The 16,146-nt window shown below is 36.7% G+C and overlaps 1 protein-coding gene across 7 annotated transcripts in view; it reads left to right on the top strand.

The window, feature by feature from the left end:
• Positions 1-16,146, top strand: part of KDM6A (lysine demethylase 6A) — a 189,847-nt gene that overhangs the window by 86,805 nt on the left and 86,896 nt on the right. For 5 of the 7 annotated variants that reach the window (XM_081951358.1, XM_081951357.1, XM_081951355.1 and 2 more), the window contains 7 exons: positions 4,208-4,262; positions 9,085-9,119; positions 10,619-10,717; positions 11,314-11,407; positions 12,641-12,767; positions 15,226-15,324; positions 15,725-15,944. In XM_081951358.1, the coding sequence (XP_081807484.1) occupies positions 4,208-4,262; positions 9,085-9,119; positions 10,619-10,717; positions 11,314-11,407; positions 12,641-12,767; positions 15,226-15,324; positions 15,725-15,944 (729 nt within the window). The remainder of the gene's footprint in view (positions 1-4,207; positions 4,263-9,084; positions 9,120-10,618; positions 10,718-11,313; positions 11,408-12,640; positions 12,768-15,225; positions 15,325-15,724; positions 15,945-16,146) is intronic. The other 2 variants (XM_081951359.1, XM_081951356.1) reach the window with 1 other exon arrangement.

The raw sequence follows: 16,146 nt of genomic DNA, 5'->3' as shown, positions 1-16,146 counted from the left end.
AGCTTCGTAAAGGTCCTGGGCGCTGAACAGAGGCCAAATGGCATGGCCTTGTATTGGTGGTGCTGACCTGCATAATGAAACCTGAGAAATTTCTGGTGAGCAGGCAAAACCAGTATATGGAGGTAAAACTTCATCAAGTCTATGGATGTCAGAAAATCTCCCTCCCTGATGCATTCCAGAATTGACTGTAGGAAGTGTATCTTGAACCTCTTGTAGAGGACATACTGGTTGAGTCTTTTGAGATCTAAAATAGGTCTCCATCCGCCCGAGCTCTTTGGAACCACAAACAAGTTGGAATAAACCCCTGCCCCTGTTGTCCCTAAGGAACCGGCTGAATGGCCTGAATATCCAAAAGTTGCTGAAAGGCTGTATCCATCAAGCCTGCCTTGATTGGATCCTGAGAAATGGGGCAGGTGAGAAAACAACTTGGAGAGATGAAGTGAAACTCTAGAGCTAGTCCCAGTCTTACCGAATTTAGGATCCAGTTGTCCCTTGTGATGGCTTCCCACAGGTGAACGAAGTGGCTGAGTCGACTGCCGATGGGAAATTCGTCTTTGAAGTCAGCAGGAGCGGTGGTAAGAGTGGCTGCCTGCGCCTCAAAAGGGTTGCTTGCCCTCAGGTATCGGGTGGGTTCCTGAAGCCGGGCCTATCAGGCTGTCTGTCCTGTCTAGGAAAGAATCTTCGGGGCTGTTGGTAATTGAATCCCCACTCGGAGGGGCAAAAGGACTGCCCCCTGAAGTAGGTTGATTTCTGTCGGTTTGGCCTCCAGTAAAGGGAAGGCAGGATCTTGCCCCTCTTCTTGGTCTCCACCAGCAGGGGATCCAAAGCCTCTCCAAATAATTTGTCCCCCCTTGAAAGTAGCAGATGCCACTTATTTTTGTTGTCTGCCTGCCAGTGCTTAAGCAAGAGCAAGCGTCTGGCAGAAACTGAAGCTGCTATAGACACGAATTTGCTGCCTCCAATTAGCTGACACCCTAGTGGAACCTTAGGTCATCTGGTGGAGACCTGGCTTGCAGCTGACAGAGCCAGATTAGGGACGTACGGCTGAAAAAGGAAGTCGCAGAAGCAGCTTTCACAACCCAGGCCAAGGCTAAATACTCTGCAGAGATCCTGTTCCACCCTCTTGTCCTTGGGCTTAAGGCTTTCCATAGCATCAGTGGCCAAGGGGGTGGCTGATGTTAAAGTTGCCACCGGCCCATCCACAGAAGGCAACTGCAGCAAACCTGACAACTCTGCAGCCATGTTATAGTGTTTCCTCTCCGATCCAGTCAGGTTTGGCCCTGTCCCTAGATTACCCCACTGGCACTGGACTACATCCAAGAAAAGCTGGGGTGCTGGAACTATCTCAGCCTCTACCGTTGGTTCCATTAAAAAGGAATGCCGGGCCTCCCTAGACTCAGGAGGAACTACTGCCACTGAACCAGTCCCCAAATTAGTGGTTGATTTGGCCTTAGATAATAACTTCTTGAAAAGGTCTAGTCGAAATAGTCCATTGAAAGGAGAAGGCAAATCCCTGATCCTCACTTTGGATGGATGGAGGCTGAGGTGGTACCTGAGAAGGAGCTGCCCACGGGCCTTGAGTGAGTGGACCCAACCTGTGAGGCTGATAAGTTGGCATAGGCTGTGCAGGCTGACCCCCTTGTTGTAGGGCTGCTGCAAAACCCAGGGTGATTGCCCTTGTAATGAGCTTGGAAAGATGGTCTGTTAACTCTGGCCCCTGCTCTATCCCAGGGCATAGGCCCACTGCAGTGGGAGTAAAAGTTGCCTCTGGCATGGGTCTAGTGCTTAAGGAAGAGCCTTGAGCCTTGAGTCCCCATCACTGAACTAGGATGGATAGGAGCAGCTGCAGGAAAAACCTCAGAGCTGTCAAAAGTTTCCCTTGGCCTGAGAGAAGGGAGCTCTCTAACCCCCTCTGGTGACCAAGAGAGGGAACAGGCTGGTTGCAAGACACTTGCCTCATTACAAGCCTCTAACGGTTGCTCCTCCAAAGGGCAAAAAAACCCCTCCTGTCAATGGTGGACGTTCTTTGAATCCTAGCCGCCCTTTTAGGCCATCTCTCCAAGGCTTTTTGCCCCCTTTTAGCGTACTTTTCTGCCACCTTGGAGGTCTTTGAAATTTTAAATGAACTGGTGCAGCTCTTACCTCAGGCTCCTGTGACAGCCGTTCTTTGGCTGAAGGAGCCTCTTTCACTGCCAGAGGGGAGATTAGGATCATCCCTAACCTCCCCATGCAGCTCTGGAGATATCAGGCTGGCTGGTGACTGGGAAGCCGCCATGGCCAATGCTCTGACAGGCAGGTCGGTCTGGAAGACTGGAGCTGGCATGCGCTTGAAAAGCGGCCGCACCTGATTGCGCGAGCCGTCCGGAAAAAGTCAGGCCTCTGATTACCGCTGAGCTGTTAAAAATGGCTGCGTCTGATCGCGCACGCCATTGACAGCGTGTCCGGTGGATTTGGACTTGCAGAGCCTCCTCCTTGCCGCTAAGCTTTCCAAAGACGGCCCCACATGATTGCACAAGATTGAGAAGAGAAACATCTTCAAGGAAAAACAAAGAAAGCCCAGTTGCTTTTTGAAAAAGTACTTTTGGAGAAGCTATGACTTGGATGACTGAGAATCTCTATAGACATTTGGATATAAAAGCTTTGTTTTACATGTTTTTAATTTTTTTTAAAAAAATACTTCTCAGAACAAACTTTGGTAATTTGTTAGATATACTGGATTGTTCAAAATTATTTGGTTTGTTTCATGGATGCACATTCATAATTAGAAGTAGCTATATAATACTAAATTATTTTTAAATATATATCTGCATCTTCTGATGTTGGCATGTGTTGAGAAAATACTCAATTACTTAAGTGCAAATGAACACAAATACCGTATTTTTCGGAGTATAAGACACACCTTTTTCCGGGTGTGAAAAAGAAGGGTGAAAATCTGTGTGTGTCTTATACATTGAATACAGCATTTTTGGCCTCCAGAAACCCCACTGCCCTCACAAAAATGGGTGTGCAGAGTGTTTGGGAGGCCTGCATAGTGCTCTTGGGGACTGAGGAGGGCAAAAATGACCAAAAAACAGCCCATTTTTGCCCCCCCCCCCCACCTCCCAGGAGACTACAAGCATGCCCTTTTTGGAGCAAAAAACTGGCCCGTTTTCATGAAAAATGGGCCATTTTCCTCGTTTTTGCCCCAGCCCCCAGGAGCATGCTACAAGCCTCCTAAAGGCTATGCATGCCCTGTTTTTTGCAAAAAAAACGGGCCCTTTTTTGCAAAAAATGACCTGTTTTTCCTCATTTTGGTCCCCCCCCCCAGCCCCCAGGAGCACTCTACAAGCCTCCTAAAGCACTTTTTTTGGCAAAAACCAGGCCCGTTTTTGTGAAAAACAAGCCTTTTTTGCTCACCCCCCCCACTTTGCAGGCCTCTTAAACACTTTGCATGCTCTGTATTTCACAAACAAATGAAGCATGCAGAGGGTTTGGGAGGTCTGCAGAATGCAAAAACTTTTTTTAATTTACCTCTTCAAAATCATGGTGCGTCTTATACTCTGAAAAATATGGTAGTAATATGAAGAAATGCTCGGTGATATTTTCTTTGCAGTAGAGTTTTCATAAGTATATTTATACTTCAATAGGTAATAAGAGAAACATTTCAGAATACATTGCAATTGTATGGTTCCTGAATTTTTTAAAAGGGCAAATAATGTAGGGAAAATTAGTATTATTTGTAAGATTTGTTTCTGTGAGAATGTATATACACCCAATTTGTTTTTATATATGTTCATTTAAATTGCTGTAATTACAGCAGATTTTATGATCCAATTAATATACTATTTACAATACCTAGTTTGATTTTTTTATTTGATTATATTGATCATTAATGATCTTTGATTTATTTAAAATACTTCTATGATTATGCTTCATGTGTTTGATGGGAGTGAAGATTTACAAAATTATGTATCGTTTTATTTATATCAGTTTCAGTTGCTTGTCTACAAATTTGAATTTTTTGCAACATTGTTTATATTTTTAGAAATGTAATTGGCTTTCCACTCACAATTCTGTTATTTAACTGTATGTTAATGGTCATGTTATCAAAAGATTTTCATTCATTGAGTTATTAGAATGAAAATATGTTTCAAATATTTCAAAGCATTTTTCAAAAATTATTTGTTTTCATTAGGAGAAATATTAATTATTTTGTTTCTTTTTGCAGCATTTTCAGTTAGCTTTGATTGACTGCAATCCTTGCACTTTGTCCAATGCTGAAAGTAAGTATTTAAACTATTTATTACAGTTGTATTTAGTGTAATCGTTTTATGTCCTGTATCCTATCCTTATAATTAATTTCTATAGTTAGTATGATTATTTACATTTCATGTAGCACCTTGTAACTGGCATTAAAGTATCTACATTTAGTATTTTACATTTACAGAGAAATCTTGTAATTAGTTTCTTGGTAAATGTTGGACCAATATGTTACAAATAATTCTTCTGAACAATTTATTGTGAATGGTCATTGTTTAATTTTGCTTTTTCCTTATAATGAGAAATAAACTAAGATACTGGGAATAATAACATTGTTTGAAGCTGCAGTCTTCAGAGGGTCTGGAGGCTGCATGAAAGCACACCACATTCTTGTGTGGCTACTGCAATGTCAGAAAATCGAGCAAGAATGGAGGGGAATGGTGGCATGTCATCTGGGACACAAAGGGCCCAGGTTCACCATTACTTGATTAGATTGAGAAAAAAAGTCTTAAATTTACTAGAATAACTTTGCTGCTTAATGGGACTGTAAGCTGTAAAGCTTTATTTAAGTGTCAATTCAGAAAACACAGACTTCCCAAGGAGCTGCTGATACAGTTCTACAGAGGAATTACTGAATCTGTCATCTATGCTTCTATAACTGTCTGGCTTGTTACAGCAACCTTCAACCAATAGTTAGGAGTGCAGAAAAGACAATTGCAACCAGCCTACCTTTCCTTGAGGGCCTGTGTATTGCACACCCCTCACATCCGGGACATAAACTGTTTTAACTCAGGATGCTGCTATAGGACACTGCATGCCAAAACAACTAGACAGTTTTTCCCTCCTGCCTTCACTCTGCTGAACACCCATTTCCATAGTACTGTCTTATATCTAAGGATATTTACTCATTTAGTGGGCTGGGTTATTATTAACCTTCTGATCTTTCCTATTAGCTTCTCCTATTGTTACGATTATATTATTTTGTTGTTTGTGTGTACATTGAGAATGTATGCACCAGTGGTGGGTTTCAAATTTTTTTAGAACCTCTTCTGTAGGTGTGGCCTGCTTTGTGGGAGTGGCTTGTCGGCCATGTGACCTGATGGGAGTGGCTTGGCAGGCATGTGACCGGGTGGAAGCGGCTTGGCAGTCATGTGACTGGGAGGGCATGGCCCAACTTGTAAAATGTAGTGAAACTCACTTAACAACGCTCTTGCTTAGCAACCAAAATGTTGGCTCAGGAACTCTGGCATTGAAGTGTGCAAGTCTTAAAGTTGTCAAGTTACAAGACCCTTGCACCCTAACCCTTTAGAAAAAAAACCCCAAGGGTGTTCAAACTTGACAGCTTTAAGACTTGTGGACTTCAACTCCCAGAATTCCTCCTCTCGCTCTTCATCTTGATGATGTGCGGACGGGCGGGGGGAGGGAGCTGGAACGGGTTATAAACGGCACTGTAGATTTGTGGAACCTCTTCTATAGAAGAGGTTAGAACTGGCAGGAACCCACCTGGTATGCATCAGAGACAAATTCCTTATGTGTCCAATCACACTTGGCCAATAAAGAATATTCTATTCTAGAATATTCTGCTATATTCTAACAGCTTTATTTCATTTGCCCAATTGCAACACAAATTGAATTTCCCATTTATTCTTTGCATGCAGCATAAATTTCTATTAACTTTTTTTTTCTATAGCACCGACCCCCTACTGTTCATGCTTTTTGATCATGTATCCTGAATTGCTTTCAACTTTTGTGCTTCCTTAAATAACTCCACTCACACCTTTTAAACTTTTCCTTGAACTTGTATACAATACATAATTTTCCCCATCTGAACAGAACTCATCTGTTCTTTTGAATGATTTGGCTTAATTTGTTAATACTGGTGACCTTACTCTTCTGGGAGCTAAAGCCAGGGCACACTTTTTTTCCCTGGCCATATTTTCCTAAGTCAATGTTAAACTCCCTGATGAATTTTAGAAGGATATTAAAAGATTCACTCTTTCAAAGACCACTTCAATTGAATTCATGAATCACTTATTTTTTTCCCCATCCACTTGTTACTTAGTGATTTATTAAGTTATTTATTATATGGGCATATTTTTTATTTTAAAAATCCCTTAATTGCACTATGGTGCTTTTAATTAATTTTTGATGTTGTGGAAGCTGCCAGAAAAGTCTTTTGATCGAGGTGGTATATATATATACCATATATATATATACCATATATATATGGTATATATATATATATATATAAATAGAAATATATATATATATATATATATATATATATATATATATATATATATATATATATATATATATATATATATATATATATATATATATATATATATATATATATATATATATATAATTAATATTTTGAATAAAATTGCATTTCTTCACATCCATCCCTTTTTACTATTCTATTTACAATTAGTTCCACATTTTTAAAGTCTAACTATACCACCAGGACAAAAAGAATATTTGTCTGTAATGGATACCTGTTTTCCTTTCCTTCTCTCTTCTTATTGGTTTGAACTTTGGAAACTTACACTATGCTTTCAAGATAGCTAGATAGGAAAATTTATTTGTTCATTGTTGCTCTTAAAAGTACCATATATTTATTTTTTAATTCTTTGTCAGAGATTTCAAGTTGCAACATAAATAGTTTGCCCATAAAAGGTTGTGCCTTTCTGAGATTCATTTACAATTTTGAAAATGTTCTGGTATTACCAAACAACAATTTTCATAGGAGGCATGTCCAGTTCACAAAATACTGGGAGTTAGTCTCATTTTCTGCTTTCTTTATAGAGTCCGTACTGCATTTTCCCAGTAAAAATATCCCTTGTTTAACATCCATTCATTCAGCAACTATTTAAAATTATGATGGCACTGAATGAAACTGGTCCTTGAAGTTCCAGCTGTTACAATGCCCCTGCGATCATGTGAAAAAAATCCATGCCAACTGAGCCCCACTGTATTTATGACCCACCTGCCCACTACCCCTGCTGTCCAGCCAGTCTGCTGCCGTGCGCAGACCTTCTTCTGTTCTGGTCTTCTTTCACACTGCCTATTGTGGCAGTGCAGCCACGGCTTTTCTTACGTCTCACCTAGGACCTTTGTGAAAAAAAGGTGCTATTGTGGAAGAAGGATTTTCCTTCATGCTGGCATAGCCAGGATCTTCTTTTATGTGCCAAGGTTCATTTACAAACAGAAGCCCTGGTGGAGTGAGAACAAAGTCCCTAGATGGACCATGAATTGAGGTCCTGGGCAGGATCCAAGATAAGCTCAGTGCAAAAGAAGGCAGCATGCATGCACGCACACGCACGCACGCACACACACACACACACAAAATGCCCCAGCCAGAAGAGCAGTGGCAGATGGCGTGGGGGATGTGACGGAAGGAGGCCAGCCAGGCAGTGGGGGTAATATGTAGGTGGGCAACCAAAAGGGCAGAGATGGGGAGATAGCCATGTGAGGAGTTCAAGAGGGATGGTCTCTCCTTAGAGAGGCTCAAAATTGGAAAAGGCCAAGCTAGGAATGCGATTGAGGTGGATTTTTACACCAGTGGGATTTGATTAACTATAGGGACTGCTGAAATTGCTGTCTGTAAACAATTACATTATATCACACTTTTATGACTGCATAGCTGCGGATATTGTGGCCCCAATTACCATTCTTAACCCAGGGCTACCTGTACTGGCCTCAGTTAATTATATTCCCTGCCCACCAAAGAAGATTCCTTTATTCTTTTTAACCCTTCTCCCACCTTTTGCGGGCCTAACAAAGTTGCATCTTATAATAAACTACTACTGTATGTTCCTTAAAACATTATTTTAAAAAAACAGGTGGAGGATAATGTTTTGTTCTGAAGCATTTGAATTTTATTCAGAGAATTTAAAAAAAATATTATTGCAAGAGAAATAATATTTCTGCAGATGTTTTGAGATATGGTGGCTTATACTGGTGTCATCACATTGGCAAACTCATGCCTATTCCATAGTCCTCTTAAGTGCCACAAAATTCTTGCTTAAGATAAAAATTGTAGTACTGCCAGTAATGTATTAGGATTAAATTATAGAAAAATTAATTTTCCTTCATTAAAAATTTTGAAAAGATGAATTTTCTTTAGGAAAAAAACATGATTTATAAATATGAGTGATACATGCTGGTTAATAACTATTTGTTTCTTCATACTCTAATCATTTTTTCAACTACCAGTATTATAGTTGTTTGTGATATGAATTAAATTAATATTTGGTCCTTACATGGTTAGGCTAAATTGTAACAAGATTAAAAAGATATGTCAGAAAGCCAAAATAAGGATACTCACTTTACCTTGCTGAACATTATCAAAGCATCTTATTGTGAAAATATAGTCTCTTCTTTTACAATAAGAAGATGGACAGACAAAAGTTGTTTCACTAATTATTTTTAAGCTTGTATCAAAATAAGGTAAATTAGGTAATTTAAAAATACTTTGTTCCTGAAATCAGTAAATGTCATTGTATAAAATTGGTATTTTGGAGAATGGAACAAAAGAATGTTTTCTTTGAAGCCCAAAAAGCTATTCAAGTATATTTCAGTATGTGAGTAAATAAATAATTCCCCAGACATGCATTTTTTCTTTAGATGCATGTGCAAATGCAATTTGTTGCAGCTGTTGTGTGTAAAGATGATTCTTTTCACATATCTTTTTTCTGGAAGGATGGAACTATATTCTCTGCTTCTGTACATGTCCTTTTCGTCCCTGATTACATAGCAATAACACTTAAAGTTATACATATATGCAATACTTACCTTGAATCTGCCATTCCTAATATTTTTATTTCCATACTTTCACAGTTCGGTTTCATGTTGCCCATTTATATGAAACCCAGGTAAGCATGTAATACCTTTTGATTATTAAATAGAATAATTTGGAATATATCAATGTAGCTATATTTTGTAATCAGGTTCTTCCACCTTAATTCAAAAAAATACATACAGTAGTTCTAGCAGACAAACCAATAAGAAGATACTTTTTTTTCTTTTTAAAAATAGTTACAATTTAATTTTTATTTTTAATTGTAACAGGTCAAACTATTTATTTTTTTATATTTTTGTAAACCAGAAACAAATACTGTACAATTAAACTGGGCTATTTATGAAAACTTTTTAAAAATTATTTATTATTGGCTTATATGTAGCATTGTTAGTACTGCTTTGCATTTCCAAAGGAATTTATTTATTGAATAGTCAAAATGTACATTAAGTACAATATGTAACATAGGAAGATATGAAATCATTAAACTAGAATGCATTCAAATGACATGTACAAAATGTGCATTTTCAGAGAATATTCAAGTCACATGTCTTTATTGATCTGATCAATGATACTAATATAGTGAATATTTTTGAACTCTAATTAACAGCCTATAATGATTTATTGCAATGTTCAAATATATTAAGTTAAAAAACCCTCAATAATATTGAGTTCCATTTTTGTTTTCTGCTAAATATGTATAGTGTTGGAATAGAAAGCATATCTTTTATATAGCTCGATATATGAAATGATAACACACACAACCTACATTAAGTGAGTCTTGAGATTACACTTAAACATGATAACTATTCTCTCAAATATTTATCCATTTATTCACATCTTATTATTAGTTATATTATATTTTCATACATAGCTATCCCCAATTTTTTCTGCCCCCTTGGTATATGTTGGTAGATTTCAGCAGAGTGGGTGCAGTCCAATCCCTCAATTAAGTATTGCCATCTGAGGGACTGAAGCAGGCATTCTTTATTTCTACCCCTGCCCTTTGTAACTCTATCCCCCCCTCCCAAAAGATATGTAAGGTGCCTACTCTCCTGAGGACCTGGAAGGCCCTTAAGACCTACTCTGTTCCCAGGCCTGAAGCTAGTGTGTTTGTAAAGCCCCCATGTGTTATTTTATTATGATTTTTTTCCCTTTGGGCTGTTAGATTTTGTTATTTTTAACTGATTTAATTGTATATTTCAATACTATAAGCCACTCAGAATCTTTTGGATTGGGTTCCCATAATACACCTAAGTAAATAAATACTACAAGATGATATTTCACAGATCCAAATGGCTGCAATGATTGACCAACTTGGGCTTAGTGTCTGTCACATATTAAATAAAAGATCTCTACAGAATTTTATAAGGCAGAACTGAACAGATCCCTCAGTTGAGGGGTGAGGGAAAGAGATTATTTTTGCTTATTTTCTCCTCCCGCTACAGCCTGTATGCCCTCAAAAATCTGTTCTAGATGGTTGGGGGTCACTTTTGCATGTGTTTGACATAGCAGTGAGGGCTGCAGGGGGAAGGGGAAATCAGTGAAAATTGCTTCCCCCTCTTCCACCTGCAGAAGCATCCAGTTGAGGAGGAGCATCCACTGGATCCAACTCACTTCTGGGAACGGAAGAGGCTCTTCCATTTGTGGAGCAGCAGCCCTGGATCCAACCCAGTATGTTTGAATTGAAAAGGCAGATGTTCTAGTTGCTTGACAGTATTTGCTCTACTTTAAAACCCCACTTTGATTAAGGATCTTCTCACTTGTTCCACATCTTTTCCATTTACTTTTATATACCCTGTAGGAGATTTAATCCTAATGTGAAACATAAAAATTGAGAATCAGAAAAATGACAATGTTGAACATTGGTAAAATTTTGAATATGATTAGCTTTTGTTTAATTTAATGGATTGCATTTATTCACTTCCATCATTTTATGTTGGTTATATTGGTTTATGTTATGTAATTTATTTTTCTTCTTCATTTTGGAGTTCCATATGGATAGTCTAAATTTATTAGATAGACATTGTCATCACCACATTAGTGATATAGTAGAATTTGAATAGTTCACGTTTAATTAATAGTAAGCTGATAGATCAGGATGTTTCTTTAATTTCTTCATAACAAGCATAGTATTCTGCTGCAATGTGTTAGTTTCGTATGTATGTATGTATGTATGTATGTATGTATGTATGTATGTATGTAATGTCAATCCAACTTCCAGTTTAAAAAAGTTATCACTTCAATTAACATCTCATTCTCCTTTTTAGAGAAAATATCATTTGGCAAAGAAGGAATATGAACAACTTTTGCAGTCTGAAAACCTTCCTGCACAAGTGAAAGCAACTGTGTTGCAGCAGTTAGGTAAATATAAATGAAGAAATCCAAGAGTCTTTTTAATATTCTCTGATTTGCAGGAAATTGTAATGCATCCAGTTCTCCAAAAATCAATTTCAGATTTAAATTTTTCATTAGAAAAATACTTGATATTTTTGCATTAATCTTCTAAATGTGGAGATGCAAGGATAGAGATTTAAATCAGATAATGCCATCAATTATCTTTTTTCTTCAAATAACTCATTTTTCAGAATGGTATTAATATCCAAACTAAGTAAATGGAAAACTTATTCTTTTACTTTCAATTCCTTGTTCCTTGTTACTAAACCGCAGTGGTTTAATTGTTTTTTGTATGGTACAATTTACAGGTTGAGATTGATTATATAAAAATATTTTAAAAAAAGAATTTTACAGAACTTTTTAAAATATACCAATATATAAAATACATTTTATCCAGAAGTAGCAATGTATTTTGCATTATCTGAAACCAGCTATCAGTGCTGCTATAGAAAGAACTACAGCTTGCTGGTTTGCTACTGGGGACTGAGTCTTAAGTGTTTTCTGAGAAGAGCCAAGCTCTTTAAAAAGGGGCAGCTGTTACATAGGAATGGCTTCAGCTTTAGCAACTGCACCCAAATAAAGATTATTAGTAAGTTCCAGTCCACATGAACCTCTAACTCATGTTAGTTTAATCCTAAATACAATAATGGATTTCCTTTACAGAGACTGGGTAATCTAACATTAAGTCTCCTACTAATAATGATGTTCCCTCTCTGATATAGATTATTGTAATCAATTCAGGATCTCTATATATTCTATATCTATTCCTATATACAACCTTTAGTGGCTGCTTAAATCTTACAATGATGTACTTATTCTTTGTTTTAATGTTGTAATTATGATTATTTGTATTTCCCTAATTGTATATTGCCTTTCCCACTTACATATAATGGTTCATATAGGAGAGCTTGCATAGAATAATTGCTATAGTTTTCATTTGTTCTGATAAAACAAGAGAGAATTGTAAGAAAAACTTCAGTTGTTCACTGGTAAAGATGCTCAGATTTAAGCAGAATGTATTGTTGTCTGTTGATTAGGTATCTTTTATAGTGCTAATTTTCTGTTTGATTGGTAAAGTAAATATCTCTGCTAACTATATTTATAGGAAGGTTTATACATAATAAATAAATAAAATACTAAGTAATCTGGTTCATTCTAAAACATAAACACCAAATAATATATACATGTTTCTTTTCTTAGGCTGGATGCATCATACAGTGGATCAATTAGGAGATAAAGCCACCAAGGAAAACTATGCTATTCAGTGTCTCCAAAAGTCTCTAGAGGCAGATCCAAACTCTGGCCAATCCTGGTATTTCCTTGGAAGGTAAGAATGAATTATGAGTTTATGGTTCATCAAATACATAGGTAGAGGAAGTAAATGCCTGATTTTATAAGATAGGGTAGTGTTATTTTATACAATTACTACATTTTATACAGTTACTCCTTGAGGCTCAGTTACTTAAAAGATACCAGAGAAGGTCTATGTTCTGGCGGTTTGAGTTCTACCACTGTATGATGCCATGAGCTCCCATCACTTGACTCAGTTCCTACTAACCTAGCAATTCAGAAGCATATAAATGCAGTAGATTAATTGGTCCCATTTTAGTGTAAAGGTGACAGTGTTCCTTATTTTGCCATATGCTCTGTATGCAGCATGATGTCATGCTGGCCACATGACCGTGAAAATGGCTTAAAGAAACAGATGAGCCTCACCACTTAAAGTCAGCTATGACTAGCGGAGTAAAACCCACAGGGACATCACTTTTGGATAATAATGGTAATTGGGTCCAGGAAATCTGTTTCTAAGCAATGCAATAGTAAAATGTGGCATCATGTGACTATGCAGACCTACAGTGGTAATTTTATTTGTGGCTGTTAGGTGAATCCCATGCAGTCACAATGTTCCACAATCACATTATCCCCATTTGTGACCTCCTGCCAAGTTCCCCATTGACTTTGCTTGTTGGAAACTAGTAGTAAATGGTGTTCATATGACTGCAAGGCTCTGCAACTGTCGTAATTGCAAGCCAATTGCCATGAATTGTGATCATGTGAACATGGGAATGCTGCAATAGTTGCAAATTTGAAGACCAGCTATTAACTCATCATTCAGGACCTCATAACTTTGCACAGTTACTGAACAAATGGTTGCTAACCAAGCCTATCTGTGGTTTGTTTGAAGACAATTATTTTGTTGAAAAATGTTCAGTGCTGATAATCTTTTGTAATATGCCTGGGATTGTTCAGAATAAGTATAGAGATGAAATCATTAGCAAAACTACATGTGGAGAGAAGTTTATGTGATCTTATTTTTTAATGTATGTCAACTGCTGCTCTTGCTGTTTGATCTATTGTCATCCTTTAAATTTGTGAAGCTTCCAAATAATGGCAATTATACAGTTGTGGCAACTTATACTCAAGATTTCTAAGCCTCTTGTTCTTGTATATTATTTAGGCTGCAAAAATAAGAAAGCACTGATTTATGAGTTTCTTCTAGCTTATTTGTCACTTTGAATAGTTGTATGATAAAACAAGTATTCTAGAATCCTCCAGATATTTCTGGTTCAATTTCAAATTCTTTTATTTTAATAGCTTGTATGCCCAGTAGCATGGGATAGCTGATCCCTATTTTTAATATATGATGTATATAAAATAGTTCAGTAAAGATTCTGTTTTCCTCAATTTTGCATTGCTAGTTTCTGATAGTCTTCCTGTGCCGATATATAGCTAGTTCTCGATGTACGACCTTTTATTTAGCAACTATTTAAAGTTGCCACGATCCCAAAACAAAGCTACTTAATGTTTGGTCCTCGCACTCAGGTCTGTTGTCATTCAGAGATTTAGAGACTTGGTAACCATCATGCATCTATGGCTGTTGCAACATCTGGGATTGCCATTTGCAACCTTCCCAGCCAGCTTCCTACAAACAGACTCATTGGGAAATTCATCAGGAAGGTTGTAGGTTGTGGTCACATGATGTCTTAAAGACTGCAACAAAAAATAATAAAATTGGATGTGATGCTCTGCACTTAATGAGATGTAATGAACACTCCATTTAATGAATAATTTCCCACTCCCTATTGGAGTCATAAGTCAGAGTGTATATGTCTTGCTGTATTAAATTCAAATAAGTGAGATTTTATTAGGAAAGCATATTATTTGTAATAACTATTTATTTAAACGTCTATAGAATGTATGAAATTGCTCCTAATGGTTTGTATTCTATTCCAATTTTAATGTTTAATTGTATTCTAAAATATCACTGAATTCTTTATTTTAAATTAATTTTCTGTAGCCTTAGTGATGGACTCAGGAACTAATTCCTTCAATTTAGTTTGGAGGAAGAGAAATAAAGGACAGATTTTCTACATAAAATATTGGTTGTTTTCAGTTCACATTTCATTCTATACTGGTTCTTCATTTATTATGTAATATTGGCAATTATCGAATAGAATAATAGAATAGAATAGAATAGAATAGAATAGAATAGAATTCTTTATTGGCCAAGTGTGATTGGACACACAAGGAATTTGTCTTTTGTGTAAATGCTGTCAGTGTACATACATAACCTATAAATGATGCATACAATTGTATTTCATAATGGTAGAATTTTTTTGATGATTGCAAAGTTATGGTAAAATTGATTCTGGTGAAATTGATGATAAATTGGACCAGACAGCAAATTGTAAAAACACATGAATTGTAATTAATCCATGCAATATTAAAAGCAAACAATTATAAAATCAGCCTCTAGATTTGTTTTTATCCATCTTTTCTTTCAGGTGCTATTCAAGTATTGGGAAAGTTCAGGATGCCTTTATTTCTTATAGGCAATCTATTGATAAATCAGAAGCAAGTGCGGACACATGGTGTTCTATAGGGTAAGAGATTATGAGAGAAGTAATATAACACAATTTAATATTGTTCATCAAGATGCTTTTTAATATATGTTTTATCATATAACTATCTTGGAACTGTTTTTATGAAATGTAAAGTTATTATAATTTCTTATGCTAGATATTCTTCACATCTGAGATGTATATATTCTCAAAGTTAATGTTAATGCTAACTTTTAGGCAAAATTTATTAAGCACTGTAGGATACAACTTGTTTAAAAAGATATTTGAAACACTTCCAAACATTCCATTATAGTAAATTGAGGTTTTATAGCTTTATTATTCAAGAGAATTATGCTTATCACTTATTTAAGTACAAATTGAGACATATGATGAAACTTTGGAGGTGATTTTGTTACTTACAATTGAGTGTTTGTCCTTTTAGTGTGCTGTACCAACAACAGAATCAGCCTATGGATGCATTACAAGCCTATATCTGTGCTGTACAATTGGACCATGGCCATGCTGCAGCCTGGATGGATCTTGGCACTCTCTATGAATCCTGCAATCAGTCTCAGGATGCCATTAAATGCTACTTAAATGCAACCAGAAGCAAAAACTGTAGTAATACCTCTGCACTTGCAGCACGAATAAAGTATTTACAGGTAAAAACATGGCCTTAAAATAGGGATCTATTTAGCAATAATATCAAGTTAGAAAGGAGGAGGAAAATAAGGACACAGACATTTTATATGTGATTGTTTCATAAGCTTCACAGTCTGTTTCCATATGCATTCAGGACATGTCATAGCTTGCAGTTTCATTTGCTTTTTCATTTTAAGTGGGTCTCTATTAAGTATTTTTTGT

Source organism: Natrix helvetica (assembly GCF_964273705.1).
Source record: "Natrix helvetica genome assembly, chromosome: 4".
Taxonomy (NCBI): domain Eukaryota; kingdom Metazoa; phylum Chordata; class Lepidosauria; order Squamata; family Natricidae; genus Natrix; species Natrix helvetica.
Note: the sequence above shows the minus strand (reverse complement) of the source record. Positions and strands in the feature narration are given on the sequence as shown.